Below are 20,215 nucleotides of genomic sequence, written 5' to 3'. Positions count from 1 at the left end.
TTGGGAAAGACAGTATTGTTCATTTTTAAAATATGATTTATAATAATGGAAGTCTGAAAGAGCCATTCTATACTCTTGAGATTTTTCTTCATGCTTTTCATTGACGTATAAGCATATCATCAGAAATGACAAGAACAAACATTTCCTTGGAACAAAGCATTCTAGGCAGCCTAGCTGAGGATCTAGGACAAATATTTCCATCTATCTTCTTTTAAACAAAGAAGCAAATGTGATGCCTGTAAAGGCAATGTACTTTAGGACTTCAGAGAAAGGAGAGACCATTGTGGCCTGTGGGAGTATGGGACAGTTATGTGAAAGTTGGGGGAGGAATAAGGGAGAAAGGTTCTGATAGATTCCACAGAGGAGATGAGTGTTAAGAAGAATCTAGAACAAACAGTAAGATTTGGATAAGTCAGAGGAGAAAGACTGTCATTCTAGATAGGTCTAATTACATATGAGCAATATGTGCTTTGGGATGCTCAGGGGGAAAAGAACATTTATCCAATTTAATGCATGGGTAAAACTTGGATAATATAGATGAATGGATAATTAGTAGAGGCTCATTAAGTTGTCTTTTTCAAATAGACATTTCAATCAGGTGTAAAAAAATGATACAACTTTCTATTTAACTAGGAAATTAATGTTTTGGTCAGCAAAAGTTATATTCATTCACTAATCACAACTTTTTCTTACTTGCATAACAAACAGGTTCATTTCGGAAGGTGGCTCATAGAAGGGAGCCCGTATGTGGTATTGTTTGACATTGGATATTCTTCTTGGAATTTGGACAGATGGAAAGGAGACCTCTGGGAAGCATGCCACATAGGAATCCCTTACCACGACCGGGAAGCTAGTGATATGCTTATATTTGGATCATTAACTGCTTGGTTCTTAAAGGAGGTAGTACTACCAGATAGCAATATTCCAGATGTATAATTTTTTATTTTCAGATACATTAGATCAGTGTACAAGCATGACTTCACAACATGCACATGTTCTTTTTTTTTTTTACTAGACTACTTTTTATTTTTATTTTTTATATTTTTAATCTTTTAAAAAATTTTAGTAGCCTTTTATTTATAAGTTATATGTATGGGTAACTTTACAGGCATTGACAATTGCCAAACCTCTTGTTCCAATTTTTCCCCTTCTTCTCCCCACCCCCTCCCCCAGATGGCAGGATGACAAGTAGATGTTAACTATATTAAAGTATAAATTAGATACACAATAAGTATACATGGCCAAACAGTTATTTTGCTGTACAAAAAGAATTGGACTCTGAAATATTGTACAATTAGCCTGTGAAGGAAATCAAAAATGCAGGTGGGCAAAAATATAGGGATTGGGAATTCAATGTGATAGTTCTTAGTCATCTCCCAGAGTTCTTTCTCTGGGTGTAGCTGGTTCAGTTCATTACTGCTCCATTGGAACTGATTTGGTTCATCTCATTGCTGAGGATGGCCAGGTCCATCAGAATTGGTCATCATATAGTATTGTTGTTGAAGTATATAATGATCTGGCCCTGCTCATTTCACTCAGCATCAGTTCATGTAAGTCTCTCCAGGCCTTTCTGAAATCATCCTGCTGGTCGTTTCTTACTAAACAATAATATTCCTTATTATTCATATACTACAATTTATTCAGCCATTCTCCAGTTGATGGGCATCCACTCAGTTTCCAGTTTCTGGCCACTACAAACAGGGCTGCCACAAACATTCGTCCACATAAAGGTCCTTTTCCCTTCTTTATGATCACTTTGGGATATAAACTCAGCAGTAACACTGCTGGATCAAAGGCTATGCACAGTTGATAACTTTTTGAGCATAGTTCCAAATATGCACATGTTCTTAAAGAAAACTGGCAGAATTAGAAAGAGTATTAGATTAAGAAGTCAGGAGACATGGTTTCCATTCTCAGCTCTAGTACTAACTCATGATATTACTTTGGGCAAATAATTTTCTCTCCATAGCTCTCATTTATAAAATGAAGGGGTTAAATTAAGTGATGCCTAAGATATTCCCTACGCTGAAATTCTATTTTTAGATCAAGCTAATTAAATGATTATGCAGTTATTAGCTGGCCTAAGACCTTTTCAAAAGAATCTGAGAAAATTATGTTAGCTGGTGTAAATGCTAATTTCTGGAATACAGTCAAAAATGGAAATACCTGAAATTGAATCTTTATTTGAATTTTTCTCTTGATTTTAGAAAATCATCAACATGAAAACCAAACTAATATTTTAAATCCTTCCTAGAAGCCCTAGTAACTTATTGGTGTGGTTTAAGAAATAATCTCTAGATCGTTGTTGTACTGATATAAAAATCAGCCCACACAGTTGGGGAGAAACAGATGTGTAAATCTAGTAATCATCCATGTAAATTATCAAAGAGGCAATTAGGATTAGTGAACTGAAAACTGACCCTGGAATCTGGAAGACTAGAGACCCACTTCTGCTACTACAAGAGTAAATCTCTTGAATTTTTAGTGCCTCAGGCAAATCTCCACTACCCTAAAAATGGCCCATCTGCAGCAGTGAAAAAAGTTATTACATTAAGAAGCATGGCACCAATGAAATAACAGGTCTGGAAAATAAATCCCAGCAACAAAAGATCAATAATATTGTTTTAAATTATCAAAACAGGCATATACATTTAATGTTTACAATGCTATTTTAAATTTTGAAAGTAGATTCAATAAGTTTTTTTTTTTTATTTCATGGTGCTTAGTAATGCTAATGATGATTAAACAAGCTGAAATGATCTGAGTTAGGTTTTTAAGTACAAAACTTTGATGTTTTTTCAGGAACTAGGCTACTTTTTCATCGAGAACTATAGAAGCATATATGCAAAATTTCATATTTAGTGCTACATAATATATATTGATCTCAGTATTGAACTCAGTAACTCAGTAACAATAAAAAAGTCACCCTGGAGGAGAGAAATTTGAGGCAGGTATACTAGTCAGAAGGCCTTTGCAACAATACAGAGGTGAGGTGATGGTGACTTTCACCAGGTGTTAACTGTATAGTGGAAAGAAGGAAAGTATTTAAGGAATGTTACTGAGGTCGAAACAATAGAACTTTGCAACAGATTAGATAAGTGAAATGTGTAAAAGTGAGGACTTGAGAATGACTACAAAGTTGTGAGTCTAGGAGACTATGAAAATAATGGTACAATGAAAAGGAAAATAGGAAGAGGGAAGGGCATGGCAGAAAAGTCATTTTGAGTTTAGTTTTGGATATACTGAGTTTAAGATGTCCACAGGACATCCAGTTTGAGGCAACTGGCAATTAGAATTGCAGTAGTATAAGTCAGGAGAGAGGTTATGGATGGATAAATAGGTCTGAATCATCTGCAGAAATAATTGATCCCATAAGAACTGAGGAGATCACTAAGAAAAATCATAGAAAGCAGAAGAGAAGAGGGCTGAGGAGAGAGCTGTGGAATAAATAAAAAATTAATAGACAAGACCTGTTTGACTGAAAAGATGCAATTATACAGGTAATTACGAGGAGAATTAGAAAAGAGCAGTGTAATAAAAACCAAGAAAGAATTAAGAAAAGGGTGCAGAGAGGTCAAAAATAATGCAGGACTGAGAAATAGTGATTAGATTGGTCAATTAAGAGATTATTAATAATTCTGTAGAGAAGAGTTTCAGTTGAATTATGAGATCAAAAACCAGACTGAAGTGAATTTAGAAGAGAGGAACTAGAAGCATTAATTGTATCTGGCATTCTCAAGTTTAGCCATGGAAGAGAGAAGGGATATAGGACAATAACTATAGGGAATGGTCAGAACTAACGAGATTACTTTTTTTTTTTTTTTTTTTTTTTTTTTGCTTAGGCAATTGGAGTTAAGTGACTTGCCCAGGAGACACATAGTTAGGAAGTATTAAGTGTCAGAGCTGCATTTGAACTGAGGTCCTCCTGACTTCAGGGCTGGTGCTCTTTTTACTGTACCATTTAACTACCCTAAGGGTATTTTTAAGTATGGGAAAGAAATGAGGAAATTTGTAAACAGAAGGGAAGCAGTCATTAGGCAGGGAAATTGTGAAGATTAGTGAGATAATGGAGTTGATGGGAGGGAGTATTCTCTAGAGAAAATATGTTATCAAATGGAATCAATAGTGCATATATTGGAGTTTGCCCTGGTAAGTAGAGGTGCCACCTCTTCATGTAAGAACCAGGTTGAAGGAAAAAACCAAAAGAGGAAATCACCTAACAAAGAAGATGGAGCTCATACTCTCAATTTTTTTTTTCAGTGAAATATGAGGCAAAGTCTTCAGCTGAGACAGGGATGATGCAAGAGCCTTCATATGGAAGAAAAAAAATTTGGAATAGTGACTATGATAACTGAGATAAAAGGATGTGTGTTCAGTTAGGGAAATGGAAAAAGGTTGCCTTGCTGCAGTGAAGATCCAGGAAAGAATATGAAAATTAATTGTATAATGTTTCCAGTTGATTTTATAATTTTCTCCAGCTCTGTTCAGCAATAAGAATGAAAACAGTAGATGGTAATAACAATCCAAAGATGGGACTTGGCAAAGTTTGAACGATGAAAAAGTACAAGGGACTTCAATGGAGAGGAGAGAGCAGAATCAAATTGGTTCAAATTCAAACTGAAACAGGGTCCATTAAACTGTATATAATGAGACCTTTGGGTATAAGTTGATTTAGAAAATCATATGTTACTATTACCTGTGTTTGATTGTATTTTTACTTGTTTTAAAAAATATTTCTCAATTATATTTTAATCTTGTTCAGGCTATACTTGGGAATGTTTGGGGCTGCATATGTCCCATCGATAGCATGTTTGACATTAAGGGGTTGAGACAGTGAAGGGAGAAAATTGAACTTTGATCATGAGAGATACCCTAGAAAAAAATTGAGGCATTGGAGGTTATTGTGAAGATAAAGTTATGCATTCTTTCCAGTAGAAAGAAAAAATAAAGTTATAAAAGATGATAATTATTAAAGGAATTTTATAATTCATGGGCATAGAAATGGAAAATTTGTGGATGTTAAGTATATAACCATGTCTGTGCAGGAATGAGGTGGAATGGAAGAATATACAATATTGGTGATGTGAAATGAATAGATTGAGGAATTGGGACTTCAGGGTATTTGAAGGAGTATCACTATGTATTTTGAAAACCCATAGTATGAGAACAGGATTTGGAGTAAAGAGAAAGAATGTGAGCCTGGCCCTAAACCCATTGAGGAAGGATTAAGGTATCATGGGATTCACTAGATAATAGCTACCAGAATGTTGATTGGAACATAAATTTAGATTGAATGAACCTCAAAGTGGGAGAGATTTCTGAGATATGCCTGTCAGTGTAAGTGTAGTACTGCATCAATGGGGAGAAAGAAATTTTCTGAACTCCCTCAGCACAACCAGTGAGGTTGGGAGTATGTGTAAAAGTGTTGGAAAAAGGTGAGAGTCAAGTAAAAAATAAATTGATAAATTCAGTTGGTGAATTGATAAAATTCAATGCCTGTTTTCCTCTGTAACCTTAACCAGTCAATCAACTTAATCACTCAGCAAACATGAATTAAGTACCTACTATGAGCAAAATACTATGCTAGGTGCTAATTATTTTGAAAGTCTTTAACTAGAGCTCATCCTCCTTTGAAAACCATCAGTTAATTTAACAAATATGGAGAAAGCCTAACATCAAAGACTTAACATAGAAAAGTAACTTTGAATTTAATAATGTAGCTTTAGATAATCTTATCACTGGCTAGTCAAGGTCACCTTGTAGTTTGAAGATATAAAAGGGGCCTTTCCCCCTTTATTTCACTGTTTTGAAATTTTACATACATACTATATATATATACATACATACATACATATATATATATATATACACACACACACACACACATATATATATATATATATTTACTACTACCCAATCATGTCAGAAGGAAAGTGAAAAAAAGAATACTTTATTCACAGCTGATTCAAGTTTTGACTTAACTATATATTACTTCTCTGTGACCTTAAACTTAATCTCTTTAAGTTCCTTTTTCTCATCTGTAAAGATTTCTTATAGCCTTACATTTGATTCCTGATCATACATATAATGTATACCTATAAAACAGGTTTTGTAAGAATAAAAGTATATAAATGTGTAAATGTGAAAATGTTTGGAAATTTTAAGTATTATTTTTTTTCTTTCTGTATCAGGTGACTGACCATGCGAATGGTAAACATGTCATTGTTCAATTTCATGAATGGCAGGCAGGAACTGGACTAATTCTTTCTAGAGCCAGGAGACTTCCTATTGCCACAATATTTACAACTCATGCAACACTGCTTGGAAGGTACCTCTGTGCAGCTAATGCTGATTTCTACAATCACCTTGATAAGGTAAAATAATTCTCTTGTTCCTTTCTTCCTCTTCTTCTTCCTTTGTTATTTTTAATGATGAATGATTAGGATAATTGATTCTGATTTTGCTGAGATCCGATTGCAGAAGTCACTTTTTAAACAATCAGTGTTCATAACCATGCTCCTCCTAGAAAATCAGACATCTAGTAAATGGCATGTGAAACATTGCACAATTTTAATCGTTCAAAGACCATCATTTGGGGCCATACAATTTACATTATTTGAAGTATTTAGAAGACTTGTGGAGGAATTCTGGGCCCACAGTTATGGAATGTCCTCAGCTTCTCCAATTTTTTGTAATGTGTTGAGTGTGATGATGTATGCCATTATCCCACAAGTAGAAAGAATTTTACAGAATGTTCTCAGTTTCTTACTTTTATTGATAATGCAGCTATGGGGGTAACTAAGTGGTACAGTGAATAAAGTGCTGAGCATGGAGTCAGAAAAACTCCTCTTCCTAAGTTCAAATGTGGTCTCAGACATTTAGTATGTGTAAATCTAGGCAAGTCACATAACTGTTTGCCTCAGTTTCCTCATCTGTAAAATGTCCTGGAGAAAGAAAGGGCAAACTACTCTAGTATCCTCCCAATGATTTGGAGATATAGCATACACAAGATCTGGTTGGAGGGCTTTTCTCTTTCCCCTGTCCTGTTGATACTACCATTATTCACGCTCTGGGCATCAAGGAGATTCTAGGTTTGAGCCTAAGTTTGAGCCCTTTCTCTTCCCAATCCTAAATAAACAAGTGGCTGGGACTTCATATAATGGATCAGTATTTGTTATGTCCTTGTAATCCTTCTGGAAATAAATATGACATGTAGGCAATGGAAGGAAGTGTATACTGAAATCTGGAATGTAATTCAAAGAGAACATATCACATATTCTTTAGTAGTCATACATCTATTTGTACTCACTTTAAAACATGAACACAACATCATTTTCCATTGTAATTCCATTTGGCATCCTTCCATTTTACTTAACCTGTTGGATGGTTTGCCTTTCTGCATATTAATTTAATTCTTCAGAATAATAATCTATGTAGTTCTAATCTCAAATTTTCTAATAGCTAAACCAGGTAAATTATCTCATCTCCCTGATGCATAGAGTTTTCTCACCTATTAAATAAGGAAGTTGTAATAGAGGAATTCCAAACTCTAATAGTTTGAGATAATTCTAAGAATAGCTCTATGCAAAAGAACACAAGTGTGTTTGGGGGTTGAGTGGATGAGGGTATGTTCAGATAAGAATGGAAAGTAGCATTTTCATTTCAAAGGTATTCTTCGTTCAGAAAAGCTTATAACAAAAAAAAACTTAGCATTCATAAAGTAATTAGTGACAGCTTCCCTGGATAAAAAAGGTCAACAGACCCAAAGGTCAGATGATAAATATAAGGAATTCATTTAAAATATACTCATTAAGGAATTTGATAGGCAGCCAGGTCTTCAGAGAATTTTCTAACTGCTTTCTAGAAGGTGATTACTAAGGTCAAACCAGTGATCTGTGACAAACCTGTCATATCTGACGTTTGTGTGAGACAAGGTATCTGAAGGGCACAAGACACTTTTTATTTTAAAATCACCCACAGTATGATAAATAATAAGAATAAACTGTAAATTAAAGTATTCCTTGGACCTACTTAATTGCTTCTCCTTCAGAAATGTTTTTCTTAATATAGATGCAATAAAGGACATTCATATTATAATTTTTATTCTTTTGGGAAAAGGAAATAAGCTTATCCTTATTTGTTTTATATTGCTTATTTTATATTACTATTATTATTTATAAGAAAATTTAAAATAGTATGCTACAAAAGATAAAAGTTCCTATAATGGGCTTAAATTCTATTTTAGGTGACACATAGAAGAGCATCATGTGATATACATACATACTTTTAAAATATAGTGGCTAAGTATTTTATTGTTTAGTTTCCCTTTGAAGGAACCTGACCTGGCTCTATAGCCCCATTTAAGTTAGGTAGGAAGGCAAACTAAGATATGATAATAGATAAGCACAAGAAAAATATTCAACTTTTACATAGATTGAAGGAATGACGTTAGTTAAGATGTATTCAAAACTGATTAAAATTGTTTTATTTGCCTCTTCCTGGGGACATTGATATAACTTCATAAAAATATATCATCTAAAGGAGCATTCTCAGTTTATGGCACACTTGTGAAATTTTTTTCCATTAAAATTTTTTTTAATTTAAAGTTTAAAGTTCCAAATTCCATTCTTTCCTCTCTCTTTCCCATTCCTGAGATGTCAAGAAAGATAAAGGTTATTCATGTGCAATCATGTGAAACATTTCCATGTTAATCATTTTGCACAAGAAGACTTAAATAAAAAAAAGTGAAAAATAGCATGCTTCAATCTGTATTCAAACATTATCAATATACTTCATTATTACTCCTTTGGAATTGTCTTAGATCTTTGTTTTGCTCAGAATAGCTAAGTCATTCACAATTCTTGAAATCATTCACATATTGCTACTACTTTTTACAATGTTCTCCTGGTTCTGTTTATTAAACCATGCATTAGGTCAAATAAGTCCAGATTTTTCTGAGATCGTCCTGTTTGTCATTTCTTATAACACAATAATATTCTATTACAATCATATACCACAGCTTGCTAATTCATTCTCTAGTTGATGGGCATCCCTTCTATTTCTTAGCTAACACAAAAAGATCTGCTATAAATTTTTTGTACAAATAGTTCTTTTCCCCTTTTTTGTATATATTTAGAGTATAGACCTATCAGTGGTATTTTTCAAAAGGTATACACAGTTTTATAGCCTTTTGGGCATACCACTAAATTGCCCTCCAGAACGGTTGGATCAATTCACAACTCTACCAACACTGCATCAGTGTCCCAGTTATCTAACATCCCCTCCTACATCCAACATTTTCCTTATTAGTCATATTAGTCACTCCTCCAGATATGAGGTGGCACCTCAGAATTGTTTTAATTTGCATTTCTCTGATCAATAGTGATTTAGAGAATATTTACATATGATTATAGATAGCTTTGATTTCTTTGTCTGAAAACTGCCTGTATATATCCTTTGAGTATTTGTTAACTGGGGTATAACTTGTATTTTAATAAATTTGACTCAGTTCTCTATATATTTGAGAAATAAGGCTTTTTATCAGAGACACTTCATACTTGTGAATTTGTTAAGATGAAGAGGAAGGTCATTTTTTCACCTTTACCTTCTATGGACAGTTTATTCAGCTGTTCATCATACAATCTCCCAACCATAATGACATAGGAATATCTCTATACCAAAATGCAACTAATACTTTTTTTTGCTTTTATGACCCATTGTCTTGAATGTACATAGAGTTAAATAATTTCCCAGATAAAAAGGTGTGTGGGGGGGGTGAGTACTGTTTCAGAGGGAGGAGAGGTAGAAGCATCTTTAAATATTAGTGCTCTTTATTCTGTTTTCCCACTTCCAATCAAACTTCAGGATACTTATGCCTAAATAAAGGGTTACACCTCAAGCAGTCAGTAGTACACTAGCTAGAGCACTAAGCTTGGAGTTAGAAAGATCTGAGTTCAAATTTAGCTTCAGATACTAGATAGCTATGAGGACAAATCACTTAACCCCTGTTTATCTTACTTCCTTGTACACTAGAGAGAGAAATGGCAAACCACTCCAGTGTCTTTGCCAAGAAAACCACAAAGACAAAATCCACGGGCTCATCTAAGAGTGGGACATGACTGAACAACAGGATCACACCTTTCCTCGGTCAGGAAATAAATATTTATAAAGCACCTATTTGTGCAGGCACTATGCTAAACACTATGAGCATACAAAGTAAAGCAAAACCAAAAAAATCTCTTCACTTGAGAAGCTTATATTCTAATGAGGAAAGATAGTACATAAAACAACAACAACAACAACAACTTGAAAATAGAGTGAAGGGGAAAATTCTTCAAGGGCAGCTCTGTGAGTCTATGACTTCTTCATGATGTCATGGATTCTCAAAATTGGAATGGACCTCATAGGCTATCTAGTGCATCCCAAACGTGAGCATGGATTCCCCCTACAACGTACTACACAAGTAGTTAAACAACTTTTGTTCGAAGGCTATACATGAGTAAGATGGAAACTACTACTACTCTTACACTTCTCTAGTTGTCAGGAATTTTTTAAATGTAAAAACTAAAGCTGCCTTTTGGCAAGTTCATAGATTTAAAGCTGAAAAGGATCTTGGGAGAAACTTAATCTACTCCAACTCCATACTCCTTTTACAGATCAGAAAATTGAGTCTTGTTTTCTAAGTTAAATGGCTTACCCAGTCTCACATAACCTTTAAGTGCCAAACTCCCTTATTAAATTATGGTACTTAACTATTCCATGGATTGAATGCCTCATCACAAGAGAAACAATCTATATTTCTCATATCAATCTATGATATAGGTGGTATAATTCTTATTGGCACCATTTTACAGATTTGGAGAGTTTCAGAACTTCAGATTCAGACCTGCCCAAGGCTACACAATTAGTAAATCCCAAGATACCTTGTTAAATCTTGGTGCTTGACTGCTAACCTCTGTCAGCACAACTTTCCTTCATATTCAGGACACAGAAATTGCCTCTGATGCTGGCCAGACCTTCGCTTTGCTGTTCACCATGTTTCTCTGATTCTAATATCTATTCGTTCAATCATCAGCTCAGCATCAATTAGTTTCTAAATATTGCCTTGCCTTGCTACACTGTTCTCGGGAGAAATCCCTGCTTTCTTTTCTATATGAAGCCCAGCTAGCCCCTGAAATATTCACACGCTATTACTACCTCAAATTTTCTGATAATTACTTTATACTTACCTGATCAAGTACTCACTCAAACCCAGCTCCAATTAGTCATTCTCAATACAGAATTTAGAGTAGTAGAGCTTGAAGTAATCTGAGATATCATGTATTCCAAACCACTTTTTTCAAAGATGGAGAAAAAACTGAGGCCCTTAAACAAGTGGATTACCCTAGGTCACAGACTGATTATTGATAAGGCAAGAAACTAGAATTCATCTCTTCTGATTCACAATCCAGTGACTTCTAGGACTCTTTTTGTTATTCTACTTTTCAATAATTGAATTTGTTGTTCATTTTTTCCCTCTGATTCTTGTGACCACCTTTTTGAGAGTTTTATTGGTAAAGATACTGGAGTAGTTTGCCATTTCCTTCTCCATTTTACAGAGGGAGAAACGTAGGCAAAAAGAGTTAAGTGCCTTGCCTACAGTAAGTAAGTATTTGAGGTCAAATTTGAACTCAGAAAGAGCAGAAAGATCTTGACTCTGGGCCCACTATGTACCTAGCTTACCAGCATGTGTCTGACCAAATCAGTAATCCAGTTCAGAGTAAGGAAGAAGGGTAAAACTTACATGGCCCATGTTGATAAGCAACCTTCCCTTACTGGTAGTGTTGGGAGTAGAGACAGATTGTTGGTTGCTATTTAATATAAGTCCAAGATTTTTTATAGTATAAAACTGCATTTGAAACATTCTAATAAGCCACTCAAATGCTGAAGAGCTATCAGGTCAAGAACACTAACTTATTATAAGCAACAGTTTATACCAATGAATGTATACCAATGTATACCAACTAGTATATACGAATGAATAAAATAGTAGGTTGATTCTCCACCTACATGTAACAATGAACCAAGTACATTACAAACTGTACTCACTTACTCACTGAGTCTCTAAGTGGCAGAGGTATCTTTAGATATCTCTTTAATTAATTACATAGAGCAGGGGACATTATTTTCACTTTAAAGGTAGATTTTTAGTATCTGCCATGCCATGTGATCTTTAGCAAGAAACTTGACCCTCCTCATCTTTTATTTCCTAACCCACAAAACAAGGGGAATCCTTGTTTAGAATAGGCTGTGAGCTTCTAGTATTATCAGGCAAAGCTTAAAAATAACAAAATTATAGAAGGAACCTCATTAAAGTGATAAAAAGTCAGTGAAAGAGTTTAATAGTATCCACCATGACATATGAACTTTTTATACTGTTAACACTTAAAAGAACTGCCACTCAAATAAAAGTGAAACAATTAATTTTTATAGCCTCTTAAGGTTACCAAGAAAATTAGAAAATAGCAGTAGGATCTGACAATTTATTTCTATGTGAATAGCTAATAGTAAATGCTCTACAATCAATTTAATGAAGCATAAAGTGATCATGCAGGTCATAAACTTAGGATAATCATTTTATTTCTATGAAATATGATTAATCATTATTTCTTATGCTGAGTTGAATTTTAGTATCTAATGTTTATAGTCAATATCCTCAGACATTATAAGAATTTAAGATCTCAAGGGAAAAAAATAATATAATTTCTTTTTTTTAAGTATGGGAGATTAATGTACTAAGCAATTACAGAGTATTAATATTATTCAATTTTTTGTTAAATAATTTAAATAGGAAGTAAAGAAATAATTTTTGTAGTTCCTGAAAGGTTTTTAATTACAAACTCCCTTGCAAGCCTGGTAAAGCTTAAAAATCTCTTCTCAGAATTTTGTTCTGAAATCATAAAATATATAGAATTCCAAAGGAAACCAATAATATTGAAATACAGTTATCAAAGTATATTTTTAAAAATAGGGTTAGAGGCTTCAAATTTGAAACCTCTGATTTTGTTGAACCTTTGGGAATAACATCTTTGATCTCATTCTAAAAAGTAAGGTTCTTTTTTTTCTCTATTTGATTAAATCTGTTTCAATGACTTTCTGTATGTCTGTGGACCTAAGACTTCATAGAGTAAGAATTATTACAAGGGAAGGGGAAATGTGGAAGAGTGTGTGTGTGTGTGTGTGTGTGTGTGTATGTGTGTGTGCATTGGTGGGGGTGTTGTGTGGGGATGCCTGAAGAAGATATAAGTTGACTTTAAGAAGAAAGAGGGGACTGGTAGGCATCAAAATGAAGAGGAAAAATGGCATTTCTCTGGATGTCCATATGTTAGTTTCATATTATGAGATAAATACATTAAAAATATTAATAATATCAGAAACCTACATGTTAAACATCTGAAAGATCTCTTTAGATCATCAATTATCCATATTTCATACCTTAAGAAACGCTATTCACTTACAAGTTTGGGGGTTATAAACCCTGATAAAAATTTAATGTGATACAGATAACTTCCACATTCTACATAAAGGAGGGCTAAAATATTCCATGATTAAGTGAACAGTGAGACACAGGAAGACAATTCTTGCTTAGGAGGAGAAAGAATAGATTTTAAATACTGAAGTGAAAATAAATTTTAAAATATGATTCAAGTCAGATTGATATCAGTTTATTTAGGAGATTTAAGTTAAAAGGATTGAAATAAAAAAGAAAATCATCTAGGGAGAAAGGATACAGGCTAGCAAATTAGTGTCATAGTAGAAGATAATATAACAAAGTGTGCCAGGGAACTGAGTTATCAAGCTTAATCTATCTCTAAATCTTTTTTTTTTTTTAATATAGCTGCTTATTTATATAGGAATGATCTTATTTCCACATGGTCATAGTTAGAATCTGAGAGAACCTCTCCTAATTCAACCATACTTTCCAGGTCATGTACTCATATAACAAATCTCAGGCTCATACCTGGGATGAAAATTGAGTCTTCACCTCAGAGTGATAACATCTAGGAGGTTGCCCTTTATCCAGCAGATTCTCCTTTGGTCCACCACCATTTCTATCCCTTGTGGTTCTCAGACAATCTGTATTGCTTGATACAACTATTCCTGATCTGTCACCTGACTCTAGACCATCATTCTACACTTAAAGCCCCATTTCCAAGAAGTTTATCTCTTGGCACCCAACTTTCCCTATTACTGGGCCCCTATTCTGATGCCCAGGAAAAGATGGATGGTAGGACAGGCTAATAAACAGCCTGTCTTGGTAAGATAAGTATCTCTATTGGCTAATACATTAGCTTCCCATAAACTGGAGCGTTTCATATGTAACTGTTAGCACTAATAGTTTGGTTTTCAGTGCTGGAATAGAAACTCAAACAACATACAATTTAGATTTATTTCCTGAAGCTCTCAGCATGAAAGTGGGCCTGTCTGATGCTTGGTTTATAAATTCCACTCCTCTCCTACCCCCACCCAATTAAATTTTCCCCTAGAATTAAAAATTACTACTCATGCTTCTGATAAGACTTGAAACATCACAGACACTTTTGCCTTATCAGAGCGTCTCGAATAACAACTACAATGAGAAAGATTTGTTCTACTTCTGTGTAGGAGGTTCAACAGAAGCAAATATGTGTATTTTGTTTAACAGTTTGATATAGACAAGGAAGCTGGAGAGAGACAGATTTACCATCGGTACTGCATGGAACGAGCTTCTGTTCATTGTGCTCACGTGTTCACCACGGTTTCTGAAATCACTGCCATAGAAGCTGAACACATGCTGAAAAGAAAGCCTGGTAATTGTCATCTACATGGTCTGTCACAGGGCTCTGAAGTTGATGGATAAAGTGGTGGAAACATGGAGGGAGCGGGAAGAATGATATGGTGCTTCTTACCTTCAGCAGCCAGGTAGTGCAATGGGTGGAGTGCTGGGCTTGATATCACAGAGATCGGAATACAAATCCAGACTCAGATATTTATTATCTGGGTGATCCTGGCCAGGTCACTTACTCTCTTCCTGTCTTTGTTTCCTCATCTGTAAAATGAAAATATTACAATACTTACTTCCTAGGGTTGTTTTGAAGATAAATCAAATATTTGTAAGATATTTTTCAAAACTTAAGTTGAAATATGAATTCAAGTTATAATCATAACTAATATTATTACTTTCATTTATATCCATATATTCAATTATAGATGATCATTTATACAAAATATCATTTTATACCATTGTTGTGGTTATTAAATCATTTCAGTCATGTCTGGTTCTTTATTACCCCCTTTTGGGAAGTTTCTTGGCAAAGATACTGGAATGCTTTGCCATTTTTTTTTAGCCTATTTTACTGATCAGGAAAATGAAGCAAACAGAGTTAAGCCCAGAGTCACACAACTAGTGTCTGAGGATGGATTTGAACTCAGTTCTTCCTGATTCTAGACCTCATACTCTATCTACTGCACCACCTAATTCCCCCATTTTATACCACATAAAGTAGTATAAAATACCATTCTCTATGCATATATAGAACAATATATATTTAGACATTTTATGCATTTCTGAAATTATTTACATGGGTGCTCTCTTCCTATGCAGATCACATCTTACATTTTCTCATTTTGGATAATTTTGATCCATGTTTTCCAATAAATCCTTCTGAAAGGGCCTACTATTCTCTGCAGCCCTTCCTCTTATTTAATATATATATATCTTGAGGATTTTAATGCAATAACTGAACTCTCATTACATCTTATTTTCATTTTGTGATTGCCTTATCTCTTTTTGAAAGCAGATCTTTGAAGATGTCCCTTAGTTATACATATCATGTACATAATTCTTGTTTTCTGCAGCATTTAATGGGAATTATTAGATTTTATCCATCTTTTAGATTATAATCTCTTTGAGGGCAAGGGACTGTCTTTCTTTTTATTAATTATATCCCCACATTTAACACTCTGTCTGGCACATAGTAGGTACTTAATAAGTAATTGTTGGATTGGATTAGAAATCACAATTAAATTATCTGTGTTATAAAAAGTGAATTGTCACAATGAGCTTAAGCCAAAAAATTCTATTTAAGGAAACTTAAGTCTGGACCTTCACCTGAAAATGGAAATCAAGATTACTTTTTTAAAAATAAGTCAATTACTGTGAGAACACTCTTTTCTTGGCTTCTCCTTACCTTTTCAGTCTTCTTACACTTTATTCCCCTACACATTTCTATAATACAGTGACAATAATCTCCTTGCTTTTCTTCAAATATGTCCTGCTCCTTCCAACTCCATGCATTTTTACTGGCTATACCTCTTCCTCTTTCTCTGAGACTCCTAGCTTCTCTTGTATCCTTTAAGTCTCAGCTAAAAATCCCAATTTCTTCAAGAAACTTTTCTTGACGCCTTTTAATGCTAAAAAAAATTTCCTTTGAGTTTATCTCCAATTTAGTCAGTACATATTTATTTGTATATAATTGATTGCATGTTTCCTCATCCATTAGATGGTAAACTCTTTGAAAACAGGGACTTTTTCTTTTTACTTTCTTTGTATCTTTAGTGCTTAGCACCATATACCTGACATAGAGTAGGCATTTAATAAATGCTTATTGACTTGACTCCTACATTTTTCAATTCACTATATTGTTCTTGCATCTTCAATAACATACTATGTCCCTGACATGGTGCAAGGCCCAAAATGTGCAAATACAAAGAACAAAACAGTTTCTACTCTCAAAGAACTTATATTCTTCCTCTTCAGATACTCTTTCATCTGGATTTCACTTCCCTACTCCACTGAATGCTAGCTGGTATGATGTATTAAAAAAAAAAAAAAAAGCACTTTGAAATACCACAAAAATGTAAATTATCAACATCATTATTATTGTTATTATTGAATCTACTCTAAATTCATCAATGACTACCTTATGACCAAATATACAATTTCCCTTTTCTCTCTATGAGAAATACACATAGTATTTGTTTCTAGTACTTTTCTTAAAAATAATTCTTCCTTTGACTTCTGTGATTCTGTCTGGTTCTCCTTAAGACTCTCCAACTGTTTCTTTCCTCTTTCCTTAATTAGATCCTCTTTATTCTCTTGACTCCTAAATTTAAGCTCTGTCCTCAGTCTTATCTTCTCTGTGCACATTCCATGAATAGGTTTCAATTACTACAACTTTGCACGAGTCTCAAATCTGTCTTTACTTCTTTTACCTCTATTCATATCTGTCTTACCTCTCTTACCCTACCTTTATTACATTCCAATCTCTCATTTCCAATCATTTTTATCTAGTGGATATCGTCCCCTTATATATCATCTCACAATCATTATCACCTCTCACATTGGTTATTACAGAATCTTTTAAGTCTACTGACTTCATGACTCTACTTTCTCTTCCCTTTCCACTCTCATCCATCCTATATACTGTTTCCAGATTAATCTTCTTAAAGTACTTTTGTTACTGTTAACCCTTCTGCTTAAAAATCATATTTCTCTATGTCCACTGCATAAAATCTCCATAATTTTGCCCCAAAATAGTTTTCCTACCATATCTCTGACTACTCTTTTACATGTACCATACTTTTCAAATAAATGGGATTAACCATTTTTTTCACTTTTACATACAGTTCTTTGTTATTTCTTTTGTTTGTGAGACATTCCCCTCACTTTTTCATCTCTTTGAAATCTTATCCATCTTTCAAGGCTCAGATCAAATGCCACTTAATCCTTTGTCTCCTATGTCAAAAGTAAACTTTGCCTCCTATGAAATCCTCTTGCTTTTTGTTTTAACAATACTTATGACATTTACTATAGCTGGTCTCAGGTTACACTTATTTGTGTACATATCTTATCTCCTCTGTTAGTTTGAAGGTTATCTGTGATAAAGTTTTGGTATTAGAAAAATGCTTTGCACCCTGTTGTTGTTTAGCAAATGTTCCCTGAATGAACACATTACTCTGTGACTGAATAACTTAACAAAAAGTCTTAAAATAGTAGAGATAGTGAAAGAAGCCTTTCTTCATCTGTAATTGTAGAAAATCTGTGGGAATACTATGCTGTTTTTTAACTGGAGGAAAAAGGATAGGCCAGAGAGATGTTTAACAGAGAGAATCAACTAGATATGGCAATGGATTAAATATGTGATGTGGGGTAAAGTGGGAAGTTGAGAATGACTCTCAGATTATAAACTTGGGTGACTAGAAGGATGGTAATGCCCTCAAAAGAGACAGGGAAATTTTGAAGAGCATTGAGTTCTGGGGAAAGATAATTACTCTTATTTTGGAATGATTGAATTGTATATGCCTATGAGACATCTAGTTTAAAATGTCCAATAGGAAATTGGTGATGTGGGATTAAGGTCTAGGGGAATGATTAGGATTAGAAAAAAAGATCTGAGAATCATCTGTGTAGAAATTATTGAATTTATGGTTGTTGAGTGTAGTGTGTGAGTGTATAGAGAGAGATGAGAGAGAATTATAGAGAAAGATGAGAAGAGGATTAGGGAGAGAGCCTTGGGAAATACCCACAGCTAGGAGGTGACTTGTGAATGATGATCCAGCAAAGGAAATAGAAGAAATGGTTAGGCAAGTATAAGGAAAATCAAGAGAGAGCAGTCACAAAACTCCAAAAAGAAATAAAAACCAGGAGAAAAGAATAGTCAGCAGTGACAAATACTGTAAGAGGTCAAGAGGCTTAGAAGATAAGGAGGAAAAATCCAACACAGTTGACAATTAAGGGATCATTGGTAACTTTGCAGAAAGCAGTTTCTATTGAATAAAGGGTCAAAAATCAGATTACAAAAGCAGTTTTTGAGTTATATAATTTTTTGCAATTTTCTATATAATTTTGCATGGAAGAAAAAAAGAGACACTAAGACATAGAGAAACACATATATGGAGAGAGAGAGAGATTGAGAGAAAGAGAGAGAGAGAGAGACAGACAGACAGACAGACAGAGATAGTGACAGAGAGAGTGAGATGGAGAGAGAAAGTGAATAAGGGAAAGAGGAGAGATAGAGAGAGAAAAAGGGAGAAGGAAAGGAAGAGAGGGAGAGAGGAGAGAAAGAAATGCAAAGGTAGAACAATTGCTTTGTATACATTCCTCTTCCTCCTGACAATCCTATGAAATATTCTCCCTATTTTACATTTGGAGTTAAGTGGCAGGCCACATATCTCCTAAGTGAAAAAGCAGAGGGATATTTGGGTAATAGCAAGATAATAATTATGGTAATAATAAATTTAGGGATAATAATAAAGTACCAGAAAGTATTGGAAAATAAATAAATACTGAAAAAGTGAAAAAGGAGTAAAAATTTTAGAGTTATCATACAATCAAAGCAATCTCTGCCCAGATCCATGTGAGATATATCATAGCATAATAGAAAGAACAAATCTTCAAATTCCTGTATGTTAAGTGTTTTCAGACCTGAAAGTCTATATGAGTGTTAATTACCATGGCTCAAAACTAGAATCAGAATTTTACTACTCCAATGGAGTCTTGAGGTTTGATTCTGAACCCTTTATGAGCAGTGACATTTCAGTCAAATTCACCTCTGACTAGTGAGAGAAAGGTTAGGACTGAAGTTGTGAAATCCTTGGACATTCATAACACAAAAAGGTCAATGGATTTTTGTTGATCATTAAACCAGAAAGGCTTCCCCAAGGTCATTCTTCTTAATTCTGACCTCTTATATTTCAATTGTGCTTATATTTTTATTCTAATCTTCCCTACTCTCAAATTAATGTTGCAGCCACAGCAGCAACTGAAAGTGAGTGAATGAAGGACTACACAGTGGAAGGAGAAATAGAAATCTGAGATACCAGGCAATTAACCTTTTAATAAGTACATACTGTGTGCTTGGTACTAGGGACAAAAAAGACAAAATCTTACTTTTGAGGGGCTTACATTCTACTTAAGTGTTATTTTAGATAAAAATTCAATGAGACTGCTAATGAAGTACACTTTACCAATCTTTTGAGGTGCTGAAAAGCTGGAAGATTTGCCCCTAAGGTGGGATTTACAATTTAAAATTTAGAAATTTTTTTTTCAGGGAACCAAATCTAAAGTACCCTCTCACTGGGCTAATATTCTTAAAGTAGGTTTGCAGCCTACTTTAGTGAGTGAGAAGAATAGAGAGGGATGGAATAGGAGCTGATGATCTCCTCTTCTTGGAGGAATATCTCAATTGTTTCTCAG

At 34.2% G+C, this 20,215-nt stretch overlaps 1 protein-coding gene across 1 annotated transcript in view; it reads left to right on the top strand.

The window, feature by feature from the left end:
- The window catches only part of GYS2 (glycogen synthase 2), a 68,931-nt gene that overhangs the window by 12,945 nt on the left and 35,771 nt on the right, over nucleotides 1-20,215 (top strand). Inside the window, exons 4-6 of the mRNA XM_031938431.1 lie at nucleotides 709-900; nucleotides 6,192-6,374; nucleotides 14,684-14,828. Of these exons, the coding sequence (XP_031794291.1) occupies nucleotides 709-900; nucleotides 6,192-6,374; nucleotides 14,684-14,828 (520 nt within the window). The remainder of the gene's footprint in view (nucleotides 1-708; nucleotides 901-6,191; nucleotides 6,375-14,683; nucleotides 14,829-20,215) is intronic.

Source organism: Sarcophilus harrisii, chromosome 5 (genome assembly GCF_902635505.1).
Source record: "Sarcophilus harrisii chromosome 5, mSarHar1.11, whole genome shotgun sequence".
In the NCBI taxonomy this organism is placed as follows: Eukaryota; Metazoa; Chordata; class Mammalia; order Dasyuromorphia; family Dasyuridae; genus Sarcophilus; species Sarcophilus harrisii.
This window is presented reverse-complemented; position numbering and strand designations above follow the sequence as displayed.